Source organism: Dama dama, chromosome 12 (genome assembly GCF_033118175.1).
Source record: "Dama dama isolate Ldn47 chromosome 12, ASM3311817v1, whole genome shotgun sequence".
NCBI lineage: Eukaryota > Metazoa > Chordata > Mammalia > Artiodactyla > Cervidae > Dama > Dama dama.
In genome coordinates, this window is record NC_083692.1 from 7111418 (window position 1) to 7130450 (window position 19033).

Sequence of the window (19033 nt, forward strand, 5' to 3'; positions counted from 1 at the left end):
CTGCTGGGTAGCCCCCAATGGGACTCAGTGGCTCTGTGGGCTTAACTTATGACCATGGTTACCAGTTGGCTGGGTGGGGCATTGCACATTAGGATTTGCTTTCGCCCATGGCAGAATTAAGCCTAGCCTACACCAGCCTCCAGTAAACCTGCCTTGTTTGTACCCTCTATAGGGACAACGGATATCATGGTTAAGGTAGAGGCCTTAACTAATTTCACTAAACAGGCCCTCTTAGACAGTACAAAAGCCATTCAAGCTTTGAACGAGGAACAAATTCAGATGAGGAAGGCAGTAATTCAAAGTAGGATGGCATTAGACATACTCACAGCAGCCCAAGGAGGGGCTTGCGCCGTAATTAAAGTCAAATGTTGCGTGTACATCCCTGACCTGTCTGGAAATGTATCTACTGCCTTGGAAGATATGCAAAATCAAGTGAAAGCCATGTCTAGTGAAAATATTCCCTTTTGGACTTCAGTCCTCTCCTGGGTAAAGGGAGACTGGTGGAAAACCATTGTAACTGTTGTTATAGTAATCTTAATCATACTGCTCTGTGGGCCCTGCTTCCTGCAATGTCTTGTGAATTTTGTGACACAGAGGTTGATAGCATTCTCTCATGTGGGTGGCAGGAGGGCTAAGGTACAATATATCTCAATGAATGATGCTCATTACAGAAACTAAGAGCATCAAGAGGGGGGAATGAAGAAGGAATTCATAGGGCCTGGACTCCATCTCAGGCCTGTCTGTGCTGATCGTGCTTGGCCACCTCTCCAGTGGACTCTGAACTCTGCTTAGTGCCTGTGGGAACGATAATGGAAGGATAAGACCCCCTCTGGACAGGGGAACCTTGAAGATCATATCCAGGTTACTCATCACCTAAGAGAAAACAGACACTAATCACCCCTGCCTCCGGACACTATCTATCAGAATGTAAACACAGGCTTATCGGTTATTAACTATTTGGAATGTAACTGCGGGCTTATTGATTATTGACTGTTTGAACACATAACACGTGAATGATGGGGTTATTGTAAAAAAAAAAAAAAAAAAAGAGGTTGGATGCAGTTAATGTAGTGAAGTGACTGCTCTGAACTAGGTGTGCCTCTAGTAACTTTAAATGAATTCTCTCAGTAACACTATGGGAGATGTTTTTATCACATCTTTAAATATATATATACACCAAGTATTAAAGAAGTTAGTTATTGACTAGGGAAAACAGCTGGTAAGTGAATGAACCAAGCATTTGAACTCCAAAACGAAGGCTTTTCCCATCATCTCACACCCTTATATGCCTTAGGCCATGGGGATTCTTAACCAACTTTTTTTTTTTTGTAAATTTTGGCAATGCTGGGTCTTCATTGCACTGCGTGGTTTGTCTAGTTGTGGCATGTAGACTTAGTTGCTCAGTGGCCCGTAGGATCTTATTCCCAGAGCAGGGATGGAACTTGTGTTCCCTTCACTGGAAGTGGGACTCTTAACCAGCAGACCCCCAGGGAATTCTCTTAAACAAGTTTCAATGAGAGCAGTTCAATTTTCTAGCACTTAGAGGATTAGTATTTTAAACTGCTTGTTAATATTTTTTAATAACTTCCTGGTTGAGAGGTAAATATTCTCATATTTTCTAAATGAGCCCTGGTTATTTTAACTTGTACCTGTGCCATAAATGATTTATGTATTTAAATACATTTACTCTTATGTCCATAATACACGTTGCCTCTTTTTCTGTTAAAAAAAACAAAAAACAAAACAGCACTTAACACCATTATTTCCTGGTCTGTACTTTGATCACTCTGCTGTAAAATATATATGTTTATGTTTTTTATTTGTGTGTGTGTGTATTTGCCTGTTAAAATAGTAGCAATGTACAGTCATTTTGTTTTTCTTTCTTTTTTCATTATGCTGCTTTTGTTGGTTTGTTTTGGTTTACTTTTCAGATCATCTTAGCTCTTTAAAATAGACTCACTATAGTAATGCTTTCATTAATAAATTCTATCTTTATTAAAATAAATGATTTCCAAAACATGTCTATGAAGTTTTGAATTTCTCTCACTATGGAAAATTAGTTAAGATAAAAAAAGAATGTGTTTTTCCTTGAGGTGACTCCATCTTTCATTTATTTATATTTAAGTATTTAATTTATTTATATTTATTTATATTTAAGTATAAATAAATTTATTTATATTTAAGTATTAAAGATGTTTCTAAACTGCTAGGTAGAATTTCAATGTTTGAAAAAATACTATTAAATAATTGCATAAAGTCTACTTTGATAAATCATTTTTTTTAATGCTATTTTGGTCTTTTATAAAGGCAGAACAATATTTACTTAACTAACATTAAAAAATAATTATTTTACTAATTTGGTTTCATTTGATTAAATTCCCTTTCTAGAATTAATGGACTTTAAAAACTTGATAACAAAGAGCTAATGAATAAGAATCATAAATAACAGCTTGTAAAAAGCTAAACAGAGATGCTTCACCTGAGCTCCAAGGATGACTTTCCAAACATGCCACTAAAAGTCATTCATTTAAATTCCGCATATAACTGGTAACACGTGATGCCTGTCTTTATGGGAAAAAAACCTAAAGAAAGAGTGGCCATTTGCATTTGTATGGCTGATCCCCGCTTCTGCGAAGCTTGAGGTGCTGTGACCCAGCAGTGTGACCAGCTGCGCATGCGCGCGTGTCTGTGCCGCAGGCTCGACTTTGCAGCCCGCGGACTGTGCGCGCCAGGCCCCTCTGCTCATGGACTTGTCCAGGGAAGAACCCTGGAGTGGGCTGCCATTTCCTACCCCAGGAGAAATCACCTGAATGCTCCAATAAAAATTATAAAGTTATTCACTTAAAGTATCAGTCAGTCTGCTATCAGCTATTAGAAAGTCTGCATTAGGGAACATACTTAATAAAACAATGTCTCATTACTAAGTTCAGATGTATGACATAATCAAATAAAGATACTGTTTACTGTTTACTGCAGGGATTCTTAGGTAACGATATTGAGGCTAAACATTTTGAAATTAATATCCCACTGTTATATAAGCAGTGGTTTTATAAATATATTGAAGGTCTTGAAAAGAAGCATTTTCTAATTATTTGAAATGCTTGTCCTTTATTTTTTTTAGACCACAACTGTATACTTTTTGAAGGTTTAAAGATAAGAAACGGCAGAGTCAGGGATAGAATCTGTTTCATTTCATCTAAAATAAACATTTTTCAATCATCATTTTCCTGGATATTCTTCTCATAATTTTCTGTTGGATATTTAGTTTAATAGTTACTGTATAAAAGGCCAGCAAAGATACAGATGAATTTAATATTTTAAGAAACAATTTTGCCTTTTACAGTTGTAGGGAAATCTACCTTTGATATTTTTCATTGAGACAAGGTATTTTATAAATGTGTCTACTTAGTAATATTGCTTGAATTTTCCTGTTTTGAAGGGAAGGTAATTGCATTAATCAGAAAGAGGATTGTTCCTCTTTCTTCTCTTTCTATTCATTTGTAACATTTCAGCAGTAGTGGTTACGAATGAATCCCTGTCACTGCACTGAGCTCTTGAAATAAATTATCTCACTGAGTCCTCAAACGTTTCAGTACCCCATTTCACATGTGAGGAGACTGAGGCTCAGGGACTGTAAATAATGTCATACAGGTACAAAGTGGAAGTTGTATCCCACAACTTGTTATTTTAATGACTGTACATGTTGCTTCCCAGACATATTGAGTTTACTCTTGTTATCGCTAATGGGAGACATGCCAGTCTTTATGATAAAAATTAATGAAACTCCCTGATTAATGAATGAGCATTAATGAATGCTCCCTGATTTCCACTGCATACACATTTTTCTAAAATTGATAAGAACATAGGACATAAAGCAGTCCAATTAAATAAACCTAAACTTCAAAGAAAAACTAACAAGGATGAAACGGAATTTAAAGAACTTAAAAAATCAACCAAACTCTAATGCTTTCAAGTACAAAAAAGAAGCCTGAGAAGTGAATGGTCTCACCCAAAATGCAAGAGAGACTTGAGCTATGTAGCCCAAAGTTTGAACATTAATTCCATATATTTCCAGAAAGTAAGCAACAATTATTGAGCACTTGGTATGTGTCAAGCATGGTGCTGTATTGTTGCTGAGGTAAATTTTGCAATTACCCTTTGTACATTTGAGAGAATTGAAGCATAAATGTGTCCAAGGCCCAAGCATTAGTATGGGTTGCAGTAAGGATGAATCCGGCTCTCGAAAGCTTTGAACTCGGAATGAAAGCAATTCACCATCTTTCAGTAATTTGGCTTCCCACCCAACAGGCAGTATAGAAGCTGCTGGTCTCTATCGGGTGTAATTGGCCTCTATTACAAAGCAATTGTTTTTCCCTTACTTCAGATACACTTCAGGAGCATCCTATATTCCAACTAACCAGGGCCGCCTCTGTGTGAAATATTTAACAATAGAAAGAGCTGTGGGCCAATCTATCAAAACAGACACTGGCCCAAACAGAAGAGAAATTGGCTCTGGACCAAGGGATTGGTAGCATCACCTTACAACTACCAAAGAATTGGCCTGAAACCAATTACACTCTGCGGTCCAGGACTAGAATAGAAAGTATTTTTTTTTTTCTTCCCCCAGCATCAGAATATTTGACCTTCTGCATTTATTGATCAAGGAAAGATGGGATTAAAAAGAAAATAAGGTTAATATAAACCCCGGTGAGGGAGCTGCTTTGAGACTATTTTAACAACCATGAGCAGAGAGTATACAGAAGGGAAAGAAAAAAAAATAAAAAACAGCTGAGGAGGATGCATGTTTCTTAGTTACAACTAGATTAGGAAACCAAGAATGGTATTGATTGCAGAAAGGAACTGTGTGACAGCTGGTAGACCATCGCATCTTCACTGCAGAGCCATTATAACCCTCTTCCTTCACTCTCAATCAAGCGTGGATGCACCCTGCCATAGTCTGTGGTGTAGCAGAATGAAATGCACCTATGTCACTTACCATTATAGATTTCTGAAACAGAAAGTTATTACCTTGATTTTTTTGTTAAGTGTCTCAATTTCTTGATGTCTTTGGAACGCTCGTTCTGATACTCACCCATATGAAACAGTTCCTGAATTAATTTCAGGATAACCATTCCAACCTGTCCTCTGCAGATCAGAGAGGGAATAGCCACACTACACAGAAGTCAATCCTCTCTGTAGGAGAGTGTTCTATCCTGTTCAATGTATCCCACTCACCGATGAGACAGAAGACCTGGTATTGCTTTGTGTTACGGTAGGGAATCTCCTTTTCCCCAACTGTTCAAGAGAAAAGAATGTGTGTGTGTGTGCTCCGTCACATCTGACTCTTTGAGACCACATGGACTGTAGCCCACCAGGCTCCTCTGTCCATGGAATTTTCCAGGTAAGAATATTGGAGTAGGTTGCCAATTCCTACTAAGGGCATCTTCCTGCCCAGGGATCAAAGCCAAGTCTCTTGTGTCTCCTTCAATGGCAGGTAGATTCTTTACCACTGTACCACCTGAAAAGCCCAGTACATGAAAAAAGAATAGAGAAAATAAAAAACTGCCTGTCAAACTTGTATTGAGAATGGTTATACACAGTGATGTTTGATTTTGAATGCTAACTACCTCTAAAGAGATGATTCCTAACAATCTGATTTTAATAATTCTGATAACTATTCTGATCTTAATTCTCAAGAAGCTTCATTTCACCATGTAAAGTTGGCTACATGTCACCCTGTGCTTGTGAATTGGGTTTGTCTAGAAAATACAGAGGCTGAATGTCATTTATTTCAATCCCAGATGATGCATTAACTACTATGCTTGGGTGCTAAGTCACTTCAGTCTTGTCTGACTCTTTGCGATCCTTTGGACTATAGCCCACCAGGCTCTTCTGTCCATGGGGATTCTCCAGGCAAGAATACTGGAGTGGGTTGCCATGCCCTCCTCCAGGGGATCTTCCCAATGCAGGGATTGGACCTGAGTCTCTTACGTCTCCTGCATTGGCAGGCAGGCTCTTTACCTGGGAAGCCCATTAACTGCCATGTGCGCCAGTCACTAGGTCGTGTCCAACTCTTTGCAACCCCATGGACTGTAGCTTGCTGGGCTCCTCTGTACAAGGGACTCTCCAGCCAAGAATACTGGAGTGGATTGCCATTTCCTTCTCCAGGGGATCTTTCCGACCCAGGGATCAAACCCAGGTCTCCTGCAATGAGGCGGATTCTTTACCAGCTGAGTCGCTAGGGAAGACCACCAGCTGCTATGCATGCCTTCAGTTCTGTCAGCCACCACACGTGTTAGTCTTCACTATCTCCATCTAAGGTAAAAGAAACTGATAACCCTAAAGTGTAAGTTACTAGCAAGGCCAATTGGCAGGTCAGTGACAGAGGCAGGTTTCAAAAAAAAAAAAAAAAAAAATCAGCCTGATACAAATTTAAATAACTATCACTCTCCACTGCTTCCTTCTTTATGGGAATATCATTTCTAGGAGAGACTATTTATTCTCATGGTAATAACCAAGATAATGCAATGTGAACCTTTAAATGATATATGCTGTATTTTTGGTATAGGATGTGACACAGTGAATAATGACTGTCCCCTTTGATATTGCTGATGGAAAAAAAAAGTCTAACTCTGTTTTTTATATGTGAAGAATTCATTCTGACTAGCAAACTGTCAAAATGTTTTTCTTTGACTCTGCGTTGCCCAATGCTTTGCATATTTTTCACCACGGTGACATTTTGTTGCAAGAAGATTCTTTAAGATAGCTCTTTATATGCCTTTTGCAAGCTGGCTCAGTTTTGAGGTTGTGTGTAAAATATTCTTTGAATCATTTTAATAGTTCTCTTAAACATATCCTGAGTCCATTTCAAGCTTTCGTATCAGTTAATGTGTGACTATCGTATAGTCACAAAAACAAAATTCTGCAAAAAATAGCAATGGGTTACCGAAAAATATTAAAGAAAATATATGTTTTGCTTTTGAGCAAAACTTATTCTACATAATTCACAATTCTACAGCTCTTTCTGAGGCTTAAAAAAAAAAAAAATCCAGCCACAGTAGATTGACTGGGTATCTGCTTTCTGAGATGCTGTTGTGTGTGAACAGCTGATTCCACAGAGAGCCTGACGTCACCACAGGGGCCCCTGTCCTCCAGTCACGTTTTCTCCAGAAGCGCATATGGGGCACGTGCCAGGGACTGGACACCGTCCTCAGCACTGGATGAGACAACTATCGATGGAAAACCCAGAGCATAGGCACGAAGCAGACGGATGAGAAGTTCCAAGCTATCAGTGGCACAAGAAAAAGGGTATTAAACTTAGAGTAACTGCACAGAGAAGTCACATCTTGGAGAGGTGTGGCCCAAGAAGCTTTCCAAGTCAACCCTTGTTGGGGGTGGTGGTACATTTGAATTGTATCTTGAAGGACAAAAATGTCATCAGACAAGGTGCTTGAGATCTTTGGAGTTAGACTTAAAGATTTTAATTCATTTACTCATTTAAAGTATATATCTGATCCACCATCCATAACACATGAGGAAGAAATACGGTAAGGAGTGCCAGGCAGAAATGTGTGGCAGGACACGTATGTTACACAAAGAGTTTGGTTTCTCTCTTAAGGTCATGTTAATGAAACATTTTGAAATTCAGACAGTGTCACACCAGGTATTCTTTATAGATTACCCTTTGTCCCTCTGGCAAGGCTGAAGTGGAAAGAGAGGAGAGGAAGGGGCTTAAGCATGTCACACATTTGAGAGATTAAGTACTGGAACTAGGATTGTTAGCTGATTGTTTTATAGGTGCCTGAACTCTCCAAGCATTTCCCTGGTAGCTCAGATGGTAAAGAATCTGCCTGCAATGCAGGAGATCCAGGTCTGATCCCTGGGTTGAGAGAAGATCCCCTGGAGAAGGGAAGGTCTACCCACTCCAGGATTCTTGCCTAGAGAATTCCATGGACAAAGGAGGGGAGCTCTCCAAAAAGGCAAAGAGGGGGAAAGAGTGTAGGCTGTGAGTTGAACACTAGTGGCTTCCAGGAAAGATTTTTGATGATGCAAAGTTAAGCCTCCTGGAAAACTGTCTTACTCAGCACCAAAACTTACCTGGTCTCAGCGAATATTTGCTGAATGAAAACAAAACTAATAAAGACCCATACGAACCCAAAGCAGGGAGTTTAATAGACTCACAGTTTTATATGTGATTGGGAAAAGATAGACCCATGAAGGAGGCTTATTATGACAAAGGATGAGAATTCCCCTAAAGGGTACATTGAAATGTTCATCTAGTTGAGACCTCATGCCAAGAACATGGACAAATGAGACCATCAGTAGCTGTGTATGTTCCAGTGACACCAGGTTTGGAGTTAAACATTAAAAATTCTTTACCCTTGACTTTCTGTAAAGCTAATGAAATAAAGCTTGTATAGTAGCCTCTAAAGCAAACATTCTATATTTGTGCTATGAAAAAAAGGTCTAACTCCAGAAGCCAGTTTGCTAACACCCTAATAGATTCTGACATATGAGCATCTTCAGCAGGATTTACAAAATATTTAAAGCAATCTCTCAAGTATGAAACAAATTCATTACCCAAAATAACCTGACTCAAGTCCTTTTAATACTTCTCTCAGCTCACCCTGTGGATATACACAGAGCTTGATTCTATCTGAAGCTTTCAAGTCACATCAGTGTGCAGACGTCAAATAATCACAAAAACAGAACTACTGTTAAAATCTAGGAGTGGATGACCAAGAAAATTCAAAGATATTTGGAGGTTTGTAAAAATATTCCTTTGATTTGTCACAAAAAAATATAATTAGTAAATGTGTCCAGTGGGTGAAGTTGTGGTATCTCCATCATTAAAAATCTTAAACACTAAGAATTTGTCCTGAAGACTAGTCAGTCTTAAGGCTAGTCAAAAAATTAAGAGGCAAGAAAACAGTTAAGAAGGGTCCATGGAGTCAGGCGCCGTTGTTATTATTATTTTGGATTGATTTCCATTCTGGTGCTTAACGGGAATTTAAGAGGTTGCTGTCTGTAATCACCAAAAACAACTCTGAAATTTTCAATGACTTGGTGTAAACTTGAAAAGTTAACTCAATTGAAGTCTGATTTTATTAAGGCACAGTCACTTTGCTTCATCTACTAAACACCAAGGTCATCTATCATTTTTCTACCTAACATATGAATTTGATGCATGATCACATTTATCAACACGTATGTACACCTCTTTTCGTATCTTAGCTATCCCATTGAGTTTTTAATGAGAGAGTGTCAAGTTATTACATGAGCTCTGAGACACTTGGATGTGTTAAAAAAACAAGTTTATTACACAGTCTGTGGGCTTCTTAGCAGCAGAGTCATGTTTTTCTCTGAATCCCCAGTAGAACCTAACAAAATGCTCTGTAAAAAGTAGATGAGAAGTAAATATATGGGATGAACAAATGAAGTTCTTTAGAGACATGGTGGAGGGGAAGATATTCTTGACTTGGCCATGCCTGTATTTTATTATTCTATCAAATCTCTGAACTCAGGCCAGCACCTCAAACAAGGTCGATGTCTCATAAACCTTTTTGAATGAGCAGTATTCCTTGATTAAGGAGCTAGTCTCCATAGAGTAAAGTCTGCACCTCTTGGCAAAAGTAACCAAGAATATGTAAATGTTGTATGTAAAATCTCCCAAATGTAATATGGATCACCTGCTTGCGCTTTCATAGTTAATTCCCCAACAGAGATTCTGCAAATCATTAATACTAGTAACTGGAGTGTCATCATTTTATTTCCTAGTTCCGTCTCTGTCAAATACACTATTAGTAAAAGGCCAAGAGGGATCAGAGAAAGGGGGTTCAGGAAAAATCAGGAGATTAATCCCGAGTTGAACTTGAGCATAGGAATAAACACGTTTTCATGAGTGCTCAGTGAACGGATGGGTGGATGAGCCATAAACAATTCTGAAGAAGAAAGTACCATGAGCATTCTTAAGTGAAATGACATTTTAAATTGATATATTATGAAATAGGGAAAATGACTATTCTGATGAGGTGACTACATTGGTATTTATCTATATTCTAAACACAGATTTCACAAACATAAAATAATATGCTCAGGTAGGTGTGTATATTCAAAAGATATTCACAGGAACATAACAGTTTAGTCAGGAAGTAGAAAACAGCATGACAATTTCATATAAAGCCCTCACACAAAACAGGAGTCAAATGGCCTTAACACACAGAAGTTGTGTTCAAGGTAAGAGAAAGTGAAAAACCCTATTACCTCCTCCAGCCTTCTCAACCTCCAGCATCCGGAAGCGTCTCTCATTTCTCTTTGACTTGAACCCAGAAATGATGGGCCGTAACCCAATGAACTTACTCAGATAAACACAATGAGGTTTCTTTTTAAAATAAGCCTTTACTGAATATATCAACAAGGTACTGTATCGTGTAGAGTGAAGCATCTAGTTAACAAAGTGTGCGGCGCGGTCGGCCTCAGAGGACATGTGATGCGCTCTCCCAGCCCCCTTGCAGCCCCTCGTCAGCGAGAACACACCACAGAAACCAGGAGCGAATCGGCTGTGGCTCAAACGAAAACCCATCATGAGGATTCACCGTCAGTGGCTATATACTGGTCCTAGGACAGACACGGGGGCGGCGCCTTCACCTTGCCTCAGAAAGGGTTATACATCTTCCATCCCGAGGATGTAACTGTGAACACCCCGGTGCGTGGTGTGCGTGTGCATGTATGCAAGTGTGTGTGTGATACTAGCTTCAAAATGCCTGTCGTGATGGCCTTGCTTTGTGCTCTTCTGGTGACTGTGCTGCTAGAAAAACTAAAACTATAGCAAGAGAAGGTGATTTTTTGTTATAACAACAGGATCCCATGTGTACAAAACTGTCTCCCATAATCAGGGACAAGCACCCCGTTTGTCAGCTCTCTTTTCACCCTCGCTCGGGAAGAAATTAGAGAAGGGGGGTAAACTACTGCTCCCTACATGACTTAAAGAAAGTGCCTCAGGCAAGGCTGGACAAGACTACTAAAGAAGGAGGTCTGGGGCTTGCTTTGCATATCTCTTCCTCTTTGGGAAGCTCTTTTCTGTTCTGCTTTCCCATGCAGTTGGAAAGGTAAATCATGAGCAAAACCATGATTCTCCTGTTCTAAAGTGAAACACTGTCTCCTTTTCATAAGGTAGTGAGAAAAATGTTACAAGCAAAGAAGTAATGGAAATTGATGACTTCTAGGTCTAAGGTTGCAATGGATGCTGCAAGTGAGATTAGCTGACCAAGCCATCTGCTTCCTGTGGGGAGCAAGTGTATCACCTTGTGTCTGGAATGGATACTTTGCTCACAACACCCAGACTTTGTCCTTCTCAGTGGGAAAGAAGTTCTGATTCCTGTGGAATGACTAGGACCATTATGATCCAGTAGGAAATGGAGCCATAATATTAGCTATTTTATTCATCCTTTTTACCAGACTGGTCACATTATACCTTTTTTTTTTTTTTTTTTTTTAAATCTCAGGGAAAACATCCAATAAATATTCAACAAACATCCAGATAACTAGAAATTGCATGATTTCTCACGGTAGACTTTTTTGCACTTTTCACACAAGAGAAATAGGCAGGGGAACCCTTTTTTCTCTCTGCTTTTGCTTGTCCCATGTGATGAGCTGCTGATGCATTTGGCAGTTTGAAGGAAGCTAGGGGCCTCTCCACGTTCAAACACGTCTCCCTAAATGAGTAGGTATCCATGACAACCCTGGGTATGAATAATGGTCAGCAATATCTGTGTGCTCCTGGTTATGCCTTTTCCTTTTGGAATTTCTTCTGCACAATAACAGTTACTAGCTCTAAAAGTAGACACATTGTATCTGACGTCACTCCCATTGGGTCAGACAAGCATCAAGCTCTTTATCAACTGGAAAGTATGGCTTTGTTCCTGGTCTTGTCCTGCTCCTTTAATTTTGACTCTTGGTAACCTCAAAATGCATAATAATGATGAGCACAAGAGAGGTCCAACATACAGATGTATCAGCAAAACATTCCCATGACAAAAGTGCCAATCAAAGCAGAATCTGCCACTGATGGTCCTTCAGTGGTTTTCCTAAGACATGTAAGACAGTGCAGATTCCGTGATGTGCTTTTCTATTATGATTCGGGTGAGAGTCCCAGGTATGCTGTTACAAATGGGAGACCAATCTTGGTTTGAGCAGGCTCTGTCATGTTGTACACAAGCTTAGAATTAAGCCTCTAACTAGATTCTATCTCCTCCTAGGAATGCCTTCTAGCAAAAGAACCATTTCAGATCATCCTAATCTTTTCACATGACCAGGTCTCCATCATAGGACTTAAGCCCCAGATAATTCTGCGGATCTCATAAGACATTATAGAAACCTCCCTAACCTTGGTCTTCTTGGCTCAAAGCAAAGACATTTGTTTCAGCAGCCACATATCCCACTGGAGGTTATACACACAATACAAATAAATGAGAATGATTATTTTGTAGATAAAAGGACAAAAAAGAAACTTCAAAAATCAAAGTACCATCATTTGAACACATATTTTTATCTACACAGCCAAGGAGAAAAGGACAGTGGAAGGGAATTATCCAGTTAAATACACAAAGCCCCGTGTCATGGTCCTGCATTTCGGATGGCTTACTGCTACACTAATCGTTTTCACAGATTGTCTTTTCCCTTCACTGTGTGGACCTAGCTTTAAAAAAGCAACAGTCAAAATGAGCTAGCTAATAGACTAAAATGAAAACCAACGTCACTTTAGAATTAATTCAAATTAATTCATAGTTAATTTCAGCTTGACTGCACAGTTTCGATTCTTGTGTCTGCAACACTATAACTTCAGTTATATTTTCGGCTTATTCTGAGGGACAAGGGAGATTAAAACATACTACTTGGGGATATATTATTAAAGAAAATAAAGCTCTTACTATAAAGAAAAACTTGCATAGCATTTTATACCTAAACTTTTACAAAGAAGACACATCACAGTTCTATTTTGTTAAAAGTAAGAGGGACAGAGAAAGCCAAAGCAACATGATTGTGACGTTAACATCATGGGTTCCTAAAATAATGACCAGTGATCAAGGAAATATGCAACACAGTGAAATGCCTAAATTTGCTTTTCAAAAGAATTTTCCAAGGGTGTACTTTTTAGATAAGGTGTGTATGTGATCGATAGCCCTTCTACATCTAAGGGATGGAGAGGAGGACATTATACATGCTTTCTGAAGATGGACTTTGCTTCAAAAAGTATTTAGAATGAAGCCTGGACATCCTTCTCTTCTCTATGCCCTCTGCTCAATGCCCTGCGCTGCCAAGATTAGGGGAACAAGCCTTCCCTCCCAGACTTGTTCATTTTTCATCTGTTATCCTGTTAATATAAGATTGATCATCCCTCACAATTCCCAAAGAAGAGGAACATCCACAATTTAAAAAGAATAAATGAAATTTTAAAAAAAATGGAAGCGGATCAAAGTCAGTTCAAGGTGGAGACACAGTATTGCTTTAAAAAAAATATACGGTATTTTGCCAGCTTTGATGTGTCTTTACAGAGCTATTAGCAGGGAGAATTAGTATACATTTTAAAGTGAGTATGGATATTTTGTGCAACCAAGACTGGCATCCATAGTTTTCTTTCAATTTTTTTAGCAGAGGGGTGACCAACAAATGTATCATCAACAGCTAATTATGAAAATATACGTGAGGTGATTGGAAGACAAGAATTTCCAAGGGGATAAAGGTATTAATTCAAGCTATTTCAACATGATACTAACAAAGTTAGTTGATACAGTATAATGGGACCACTGATTACGTGCTTTTGTCTAAAGGGTATCAATAGTTTTAAAATAACCAGTTCAGTACCAGTTCAGTTTTAAAATAACCAGTTCCAAACATTGATCCCTTGTGGGTCTAAATATCATGTTGACATAGCTGCAGTGAATCTACCCAAATAATTCTCATTATCAAAAATAATTCCATTCAATATAATTCTTCCCATTATTTTATTAGCCTCTTCTAAAAAAGTATTCTAGAATATATCTCTGTTGAATGTGATTCAACCTGATGTATAATTTGAATAGTAACACTTTTAAAGGGAGTTTTCTTGCTGGAATATCCTACCTGCCCCGAAGATGACTGAAATCAGACTCAGGTTTCTGTTTCACATAGGGCCAGGGGAGCCTGAAGGGTGATTTTTCAAGTTCCCAGTCAGAAAGCCAACCCCTGGATTCAAAGGTCTTTTCAAATCTTGTCTCATTTTCTGGATTCTGCCAGGATGGGTTAACTTATCTCATAGGAACTGACTTCCTCCAGAGATGCCTTCTGCATTTCCTCCTTTGGGTCAAAACAGGGTGACTACCTCCTTTCTTAGGTTCTACAAGCTTTCGCTTTTCTTCCAGACCCAGAAGTATAGAAATAGTATGAAGATATCTGGGGTGCATTTCTTGTTTTAAGACTATTATCTGCCCTACTCTGATGAGTCCACTTTAACCTGCCCTTTTATCTGACCACCAACTCTAGGAAACGAATTTGTTCTGAAGCATCCACAGTGAAGTGGCGAATTGCATCAGGAGGAAGAATCACTCATTCTTTCACCCTGGCATTGGGTTCTCATTGTACAACCCTGCACAGTACTTCAGCAACTATTTTTTTTTTTTTTTTTTTTTTTTTAAGATTTAAAAAGCAAAGAGTTACAAAACTGCTTGTAATTAACTTGGAATAGAAAAGATAGCACTTTTTTTTTTTTTAAATCCCATTATATAGTACACCGTATAAATTACAGAGTATGCAAATGCACAAATGCATCTGTGTAACATTTATCAAATGTAATCCGCGTGTCTCTATGTGCACACACGTGTGTGTTCTCGAGTCTCCGTGTCCGTCCGCTTCGGCGTCTGTCCGTCACGTATGGCAGTGCTCCAGGTCTGGCACGCTGCTATTGCAGTATCGCATGTTGTTGGGGATGTGGCAGTCTGTGTAGTTAATGCCCCCATTCGGGGTGTAGATGGGCTGCAGTCTGAAATCTCCTTTAAGGAGCTGATCGTTATTTAAGGAGACGATCTGGAAGCTGGTCTCCGTCATCTCCAGGATGGAATTGTCCTTCTTGGTGCCCGCCTCGCAGTAGTCGTCTTTCCGCCGGCCTCGGTTGTATTTCCACTTCTGGGAGGTGTAGCGCCCCCTTCTGTGCATGTGCCAACAGAACACGCCGAGCAGGACCACGAGCACAAATATCACGGCGCCCCCTATCAGGCCGGCCAGCAGGAAGGGGGAGCCCATGCTGTGCGAAGTCGTCTGCTCGTGGCTGGAGGCCGTGTTGCTGCCGTTGTTCACATAGGCGTCGTGGGTGGTGGCCTCCGAGCACACCGTGTCTTCCACAGCCCGGTAGTTGAACGCATCCAGGGGTACCAAACAAATCCGGTAGGTGGATCTGGGCTCCAGATTCACCAGGCTCAGATGCTGCTTCTCCCCGCTGACGATGCGCTCCTGAACGATGCCCCCCACCAGACTGTGGCCCATTTTCACCCACGTGAGCTTGTAAGCCATCACAGTGAAGAGAGACAGCCAGCTGACTTGGATGGAGGTGTCATTCACGAAATGGATGGAGAGCTGGATCCGTTCGGAAAGCGGCGGGGTCACCCTTTCTCTGCCGTCCCAGTCGGGAATCGTGGGAGGCTTGGATGCTGTGGGACTCAGGGGTGTGTAGCTTCTGCTGGGGATCGGGGCGGAGAACGTGGGGGGCTGAGTCACGGGAGGAGCTGAACTCGGGGCTGGAGTGAGGGGAGGCAGGCCGGGGGTCGTGGTGGGGCAGGACAACAGATTCATATTCAGCTCCCGCACGGCCATGCCCCTGACTTGCTCGGGACCTTGGCACATGAAACCTCGCACGTTGAGCGAGGCGGGGATGTGTCTGAGCCACTCTGTGACCCATTTAATGCTGCAGTCACAGAACCAAGGGTTGTTCCGAGCGGTGAGCTGCTTCAGATTGGAGAGGTTGTCAAAGACCCCTTGAGTCAACACGCGCAGCTGGTTGTTGGAGATGTCCAGCCGTTCCAGCTTCCGGAGGTTGGAGAAGGCCGTCAAAGGGATGTGGCTGATCTGGTTGTCCTGCAGGTAGAGCCTGACCAGGTGCGTACCCGGGAGGTCAGGAGGCGGGCGGGAGAGCGAGTTCCGGACGATGGAGAATTCCTTGAGCTTGGTGAGGTGGCCGAAGGTGCCCTCGGCGATGCCCTTGTTGGTCAGGAGGTTCCCGTCCACGATCAGACGCTCCAGGCTCGTGAGGTTCTGGAAGGCCATGTCTGAGATGACGGCGATGCGGTTCTCGTCCACGCGCAGCTCCTGCAGGTCCACGGGAAGGCCCACCGGGACGCTGCTCAAGTGGTTCTTGGACAGGAACAGCAGCTTGAGGCTCAGGGCCTCGCGGAAGGCCCCGTCTTCCACGCCCACGGTGGAGATGGAGTTGTCGTCCAGGTGCAGCTCTTCCAGCTTCAGGAGCTGGGCCAGGGCCGCCCGTGAAATGGTCTGAATATTGTTTTCCTGCAGGTGGAGGATGCGGACGTTCTTGGGGAGGTTCATGGGGAACTCGTCCAGCTGGTTGCCGTAAAGGTAGACGGTGTGCACAGACTGAATGCTGTGTAATTCTGCAGGAAACCCAGCATTATTAATTTGGTTGTTATGGAGGTAGAGTACCGTGACGCCCTCCGGGATCCCAAGAGGCACTGAGGTCAAGCTTCGCTCGTTGCAGTAGACGAAGTTCCTGTCACAGCGGCACACGCTGGGGCACGCCAGGAATTTTGACACTTGGGAGGAGAGCCCCAGGGAAATGAGAAGCCACGATTTCAGGAAAAAAGCCCCCTGGCCGGGCCCCTGTGTGATCTGGAGGCCCATTTCTGAAGTACAGAAATCAAACACACTGCTGTAGGGAAAAGAAAAGTAAAAAAAATAAAAATAAAAAATAGAAGCACACAGCCAAACCAAAATAATTGAACAGGGTTCTCAAGTCCAGAACTCCAACTAGAGGAAATGTCCTGAAGGCCAAGGTCAAGGAATCTTCTTGAGGTCTCTGGTCTTCTCAGCCTGTGTTGGCCTCTTTGCTGTTGTCCTCCATGTGCAAAAATATTTCAATAGGAAGAATTTTCCACCCAGGCAACAAGTGAAGCCAAGTTATCTGCGGCCAAGAGGGGCCCAACCAGGCCGGCAGAATTTCTTCTGTGGTCAGTTAGGTCACTGTGGATCAGCCCAGGAGCTTCTTGGTTAAGCTCAATCTGCAATCTGTTGTAGGAAAGAAGAGAGAAAAGAGTCAGTGAAGGGTAGACAATGGCTTAAGTGCTGATCTGACTGTAGGCTTTTCAAAAATGCTGTGATTGGGACTAAACACCCAGAGGCCAGGACTTGGCATTAAGTGATGTGTTAAGTAATAATAATTCACTTGAAAAAGTATTCAAGAAATGAAAACGATTTGTCTTCATCATCAAAAGAAAATCATATTGTTGCCTCTCATTATCAATGATCATGCAGTGAATTTTACATCACAGTCAGCATCTTCTCTCAGAGATCTATTTGCATATCCAAACAGAGAGGCATAAGAGGCCTGAGGCTGAATCTACTGAATCAAGGATGACTATTTATAAATGCAACTGGTCACAGTCATATTTCACCATGAAACGACTGACTGAGCAAAAAATACAATTTAAGTGGAAAAATGTGAAACCCTTTCCAGTTATAAATAAATGCAAAATGGAGACTGATAAAGTTATTTGGAAAGATGCATCTTTTTCATTTGCCATTTTTTAATATATAAAAAACTGAATTGGTACACCTGAAATTAAAACATTGTAAATCACTTACGTTTCAATAAAAAATTATCAAGTAAAAAAGTGATAAATGAAAAAGATGCATCTTTCTAGATAATTTTTTCCCCATTTTGCATCTGGTTTCCCTGGTGGCTCTTACGGTAAAGGATCCACTTGCAATTCAGGAGACCGAGTTCTATCCCTGGGTCGGGGGAGAGATCTCCTGGAGAAGGGAATGGCTACCCACTCCAGTATTCTTGCTTGGACAATACCATGGAAAGAGCAGCCTGGCCGGCTACAGTCCATGGGAGCGCAAAGAGTTGGACACAACTAAGCTACTAAGCACGTGAATATGTATCAACTATACATAAAACATAAAGATGCATCCTTTTGATCTGACACTGTGATGAGGCAGCTGAAAGGTGACTACAGATGCACGTGTGAAGGCAGAGGGATGACTTCTCTTTCCCTCCCCACTCCCTGCCTCCTCTCATCTCTGTCTGCCTCCCAAAGAGCTCACACTTGAGTTACCACCTAGAATGACCAAACTCCAGTCCATGACACATTTCCACTTATCCCCTCTTTTGAGGCCTCTAGGTACAGATGAAACACACCAGTGTGATTCCTTTGAGAGCTGACAAGCTCATGACTAGGAATAAATTATCTTTCAACAACGCAACCTTCCTCCCATCTGTGAGTGTTTTCCTGCTTCTAGAAAAGGACTTTCAGCAAACTTTGAAATGACAGGAGACACAATTGGGGAAGTAAAGGCAATCTGCAGATACTAATCAAACCTTCTTGCTCCAGAACTCTTCCATCTATTTTTGTATTAGAGACGTAAAGATGTTAATTGAAAGATGTCAGGTTTGATTTCCCTATAAAATAAGCTAACATGACAGGACATGGCAGGCTCGAAGTCGCTTAATTCTCACCAATGTGCAGTAATGAGACAGCTTGTATCTCATGCACAGAGGAACCATTTGAAACTGTTTCCTTGGCTATCTTTACGTGCATGAGAACTAAGTCACTTCAGCTGTGTTCAACTCTTTGCAAGCCCATAGACGGTAACCCGCCAGGTTTCCCTGTCCAGGCAGGATTCTCCAGGCAGGAAAACTGGAGTGGGTTGCCATGCCCTCCTCCTGGGGATTGTCCGGACTCAGGGATCGAACTCTCATGTCTTACGTCTCCTGCATTGTAGGCAGGTTCTTTACTATTAGCACCACTTGGGAAGTCCTCTGTTTATG

At 41.2% G+C, this 19033-nt stretch overlaps 1 protein-coding gene across 6 annotated transcripts in view; it reads right to left on the reverse strand.

The window, feature by feature from the left end:
• Positions 1–10378: 10378 nt before the first annotated feature.
• FLRT2 (fibronectin leucine rich transmembrane protein 2) overlaps positions 10379–19033 on the reverse strand; it is a 106572-nt gene continuing 97917 nt past the window's right edge. For all 6 annotated transcript variants that reach the window (XM_061156499.1, XM_061156498.1, XM_061156501.1 and 3 more), the window contains one exon: positions 10379–17268. In XM_061156499.1, the coding sequence (XP_061012482.1) occupies positions 14902–16884 (1983 nt within the window). In that variant the 5' untranslated portion in view covers positions 16885–17268 and the 3' untranslated portion in view covers positions 10379–14901. The remainder of the gene's footprint in view (positions 17269–19033) is intronic.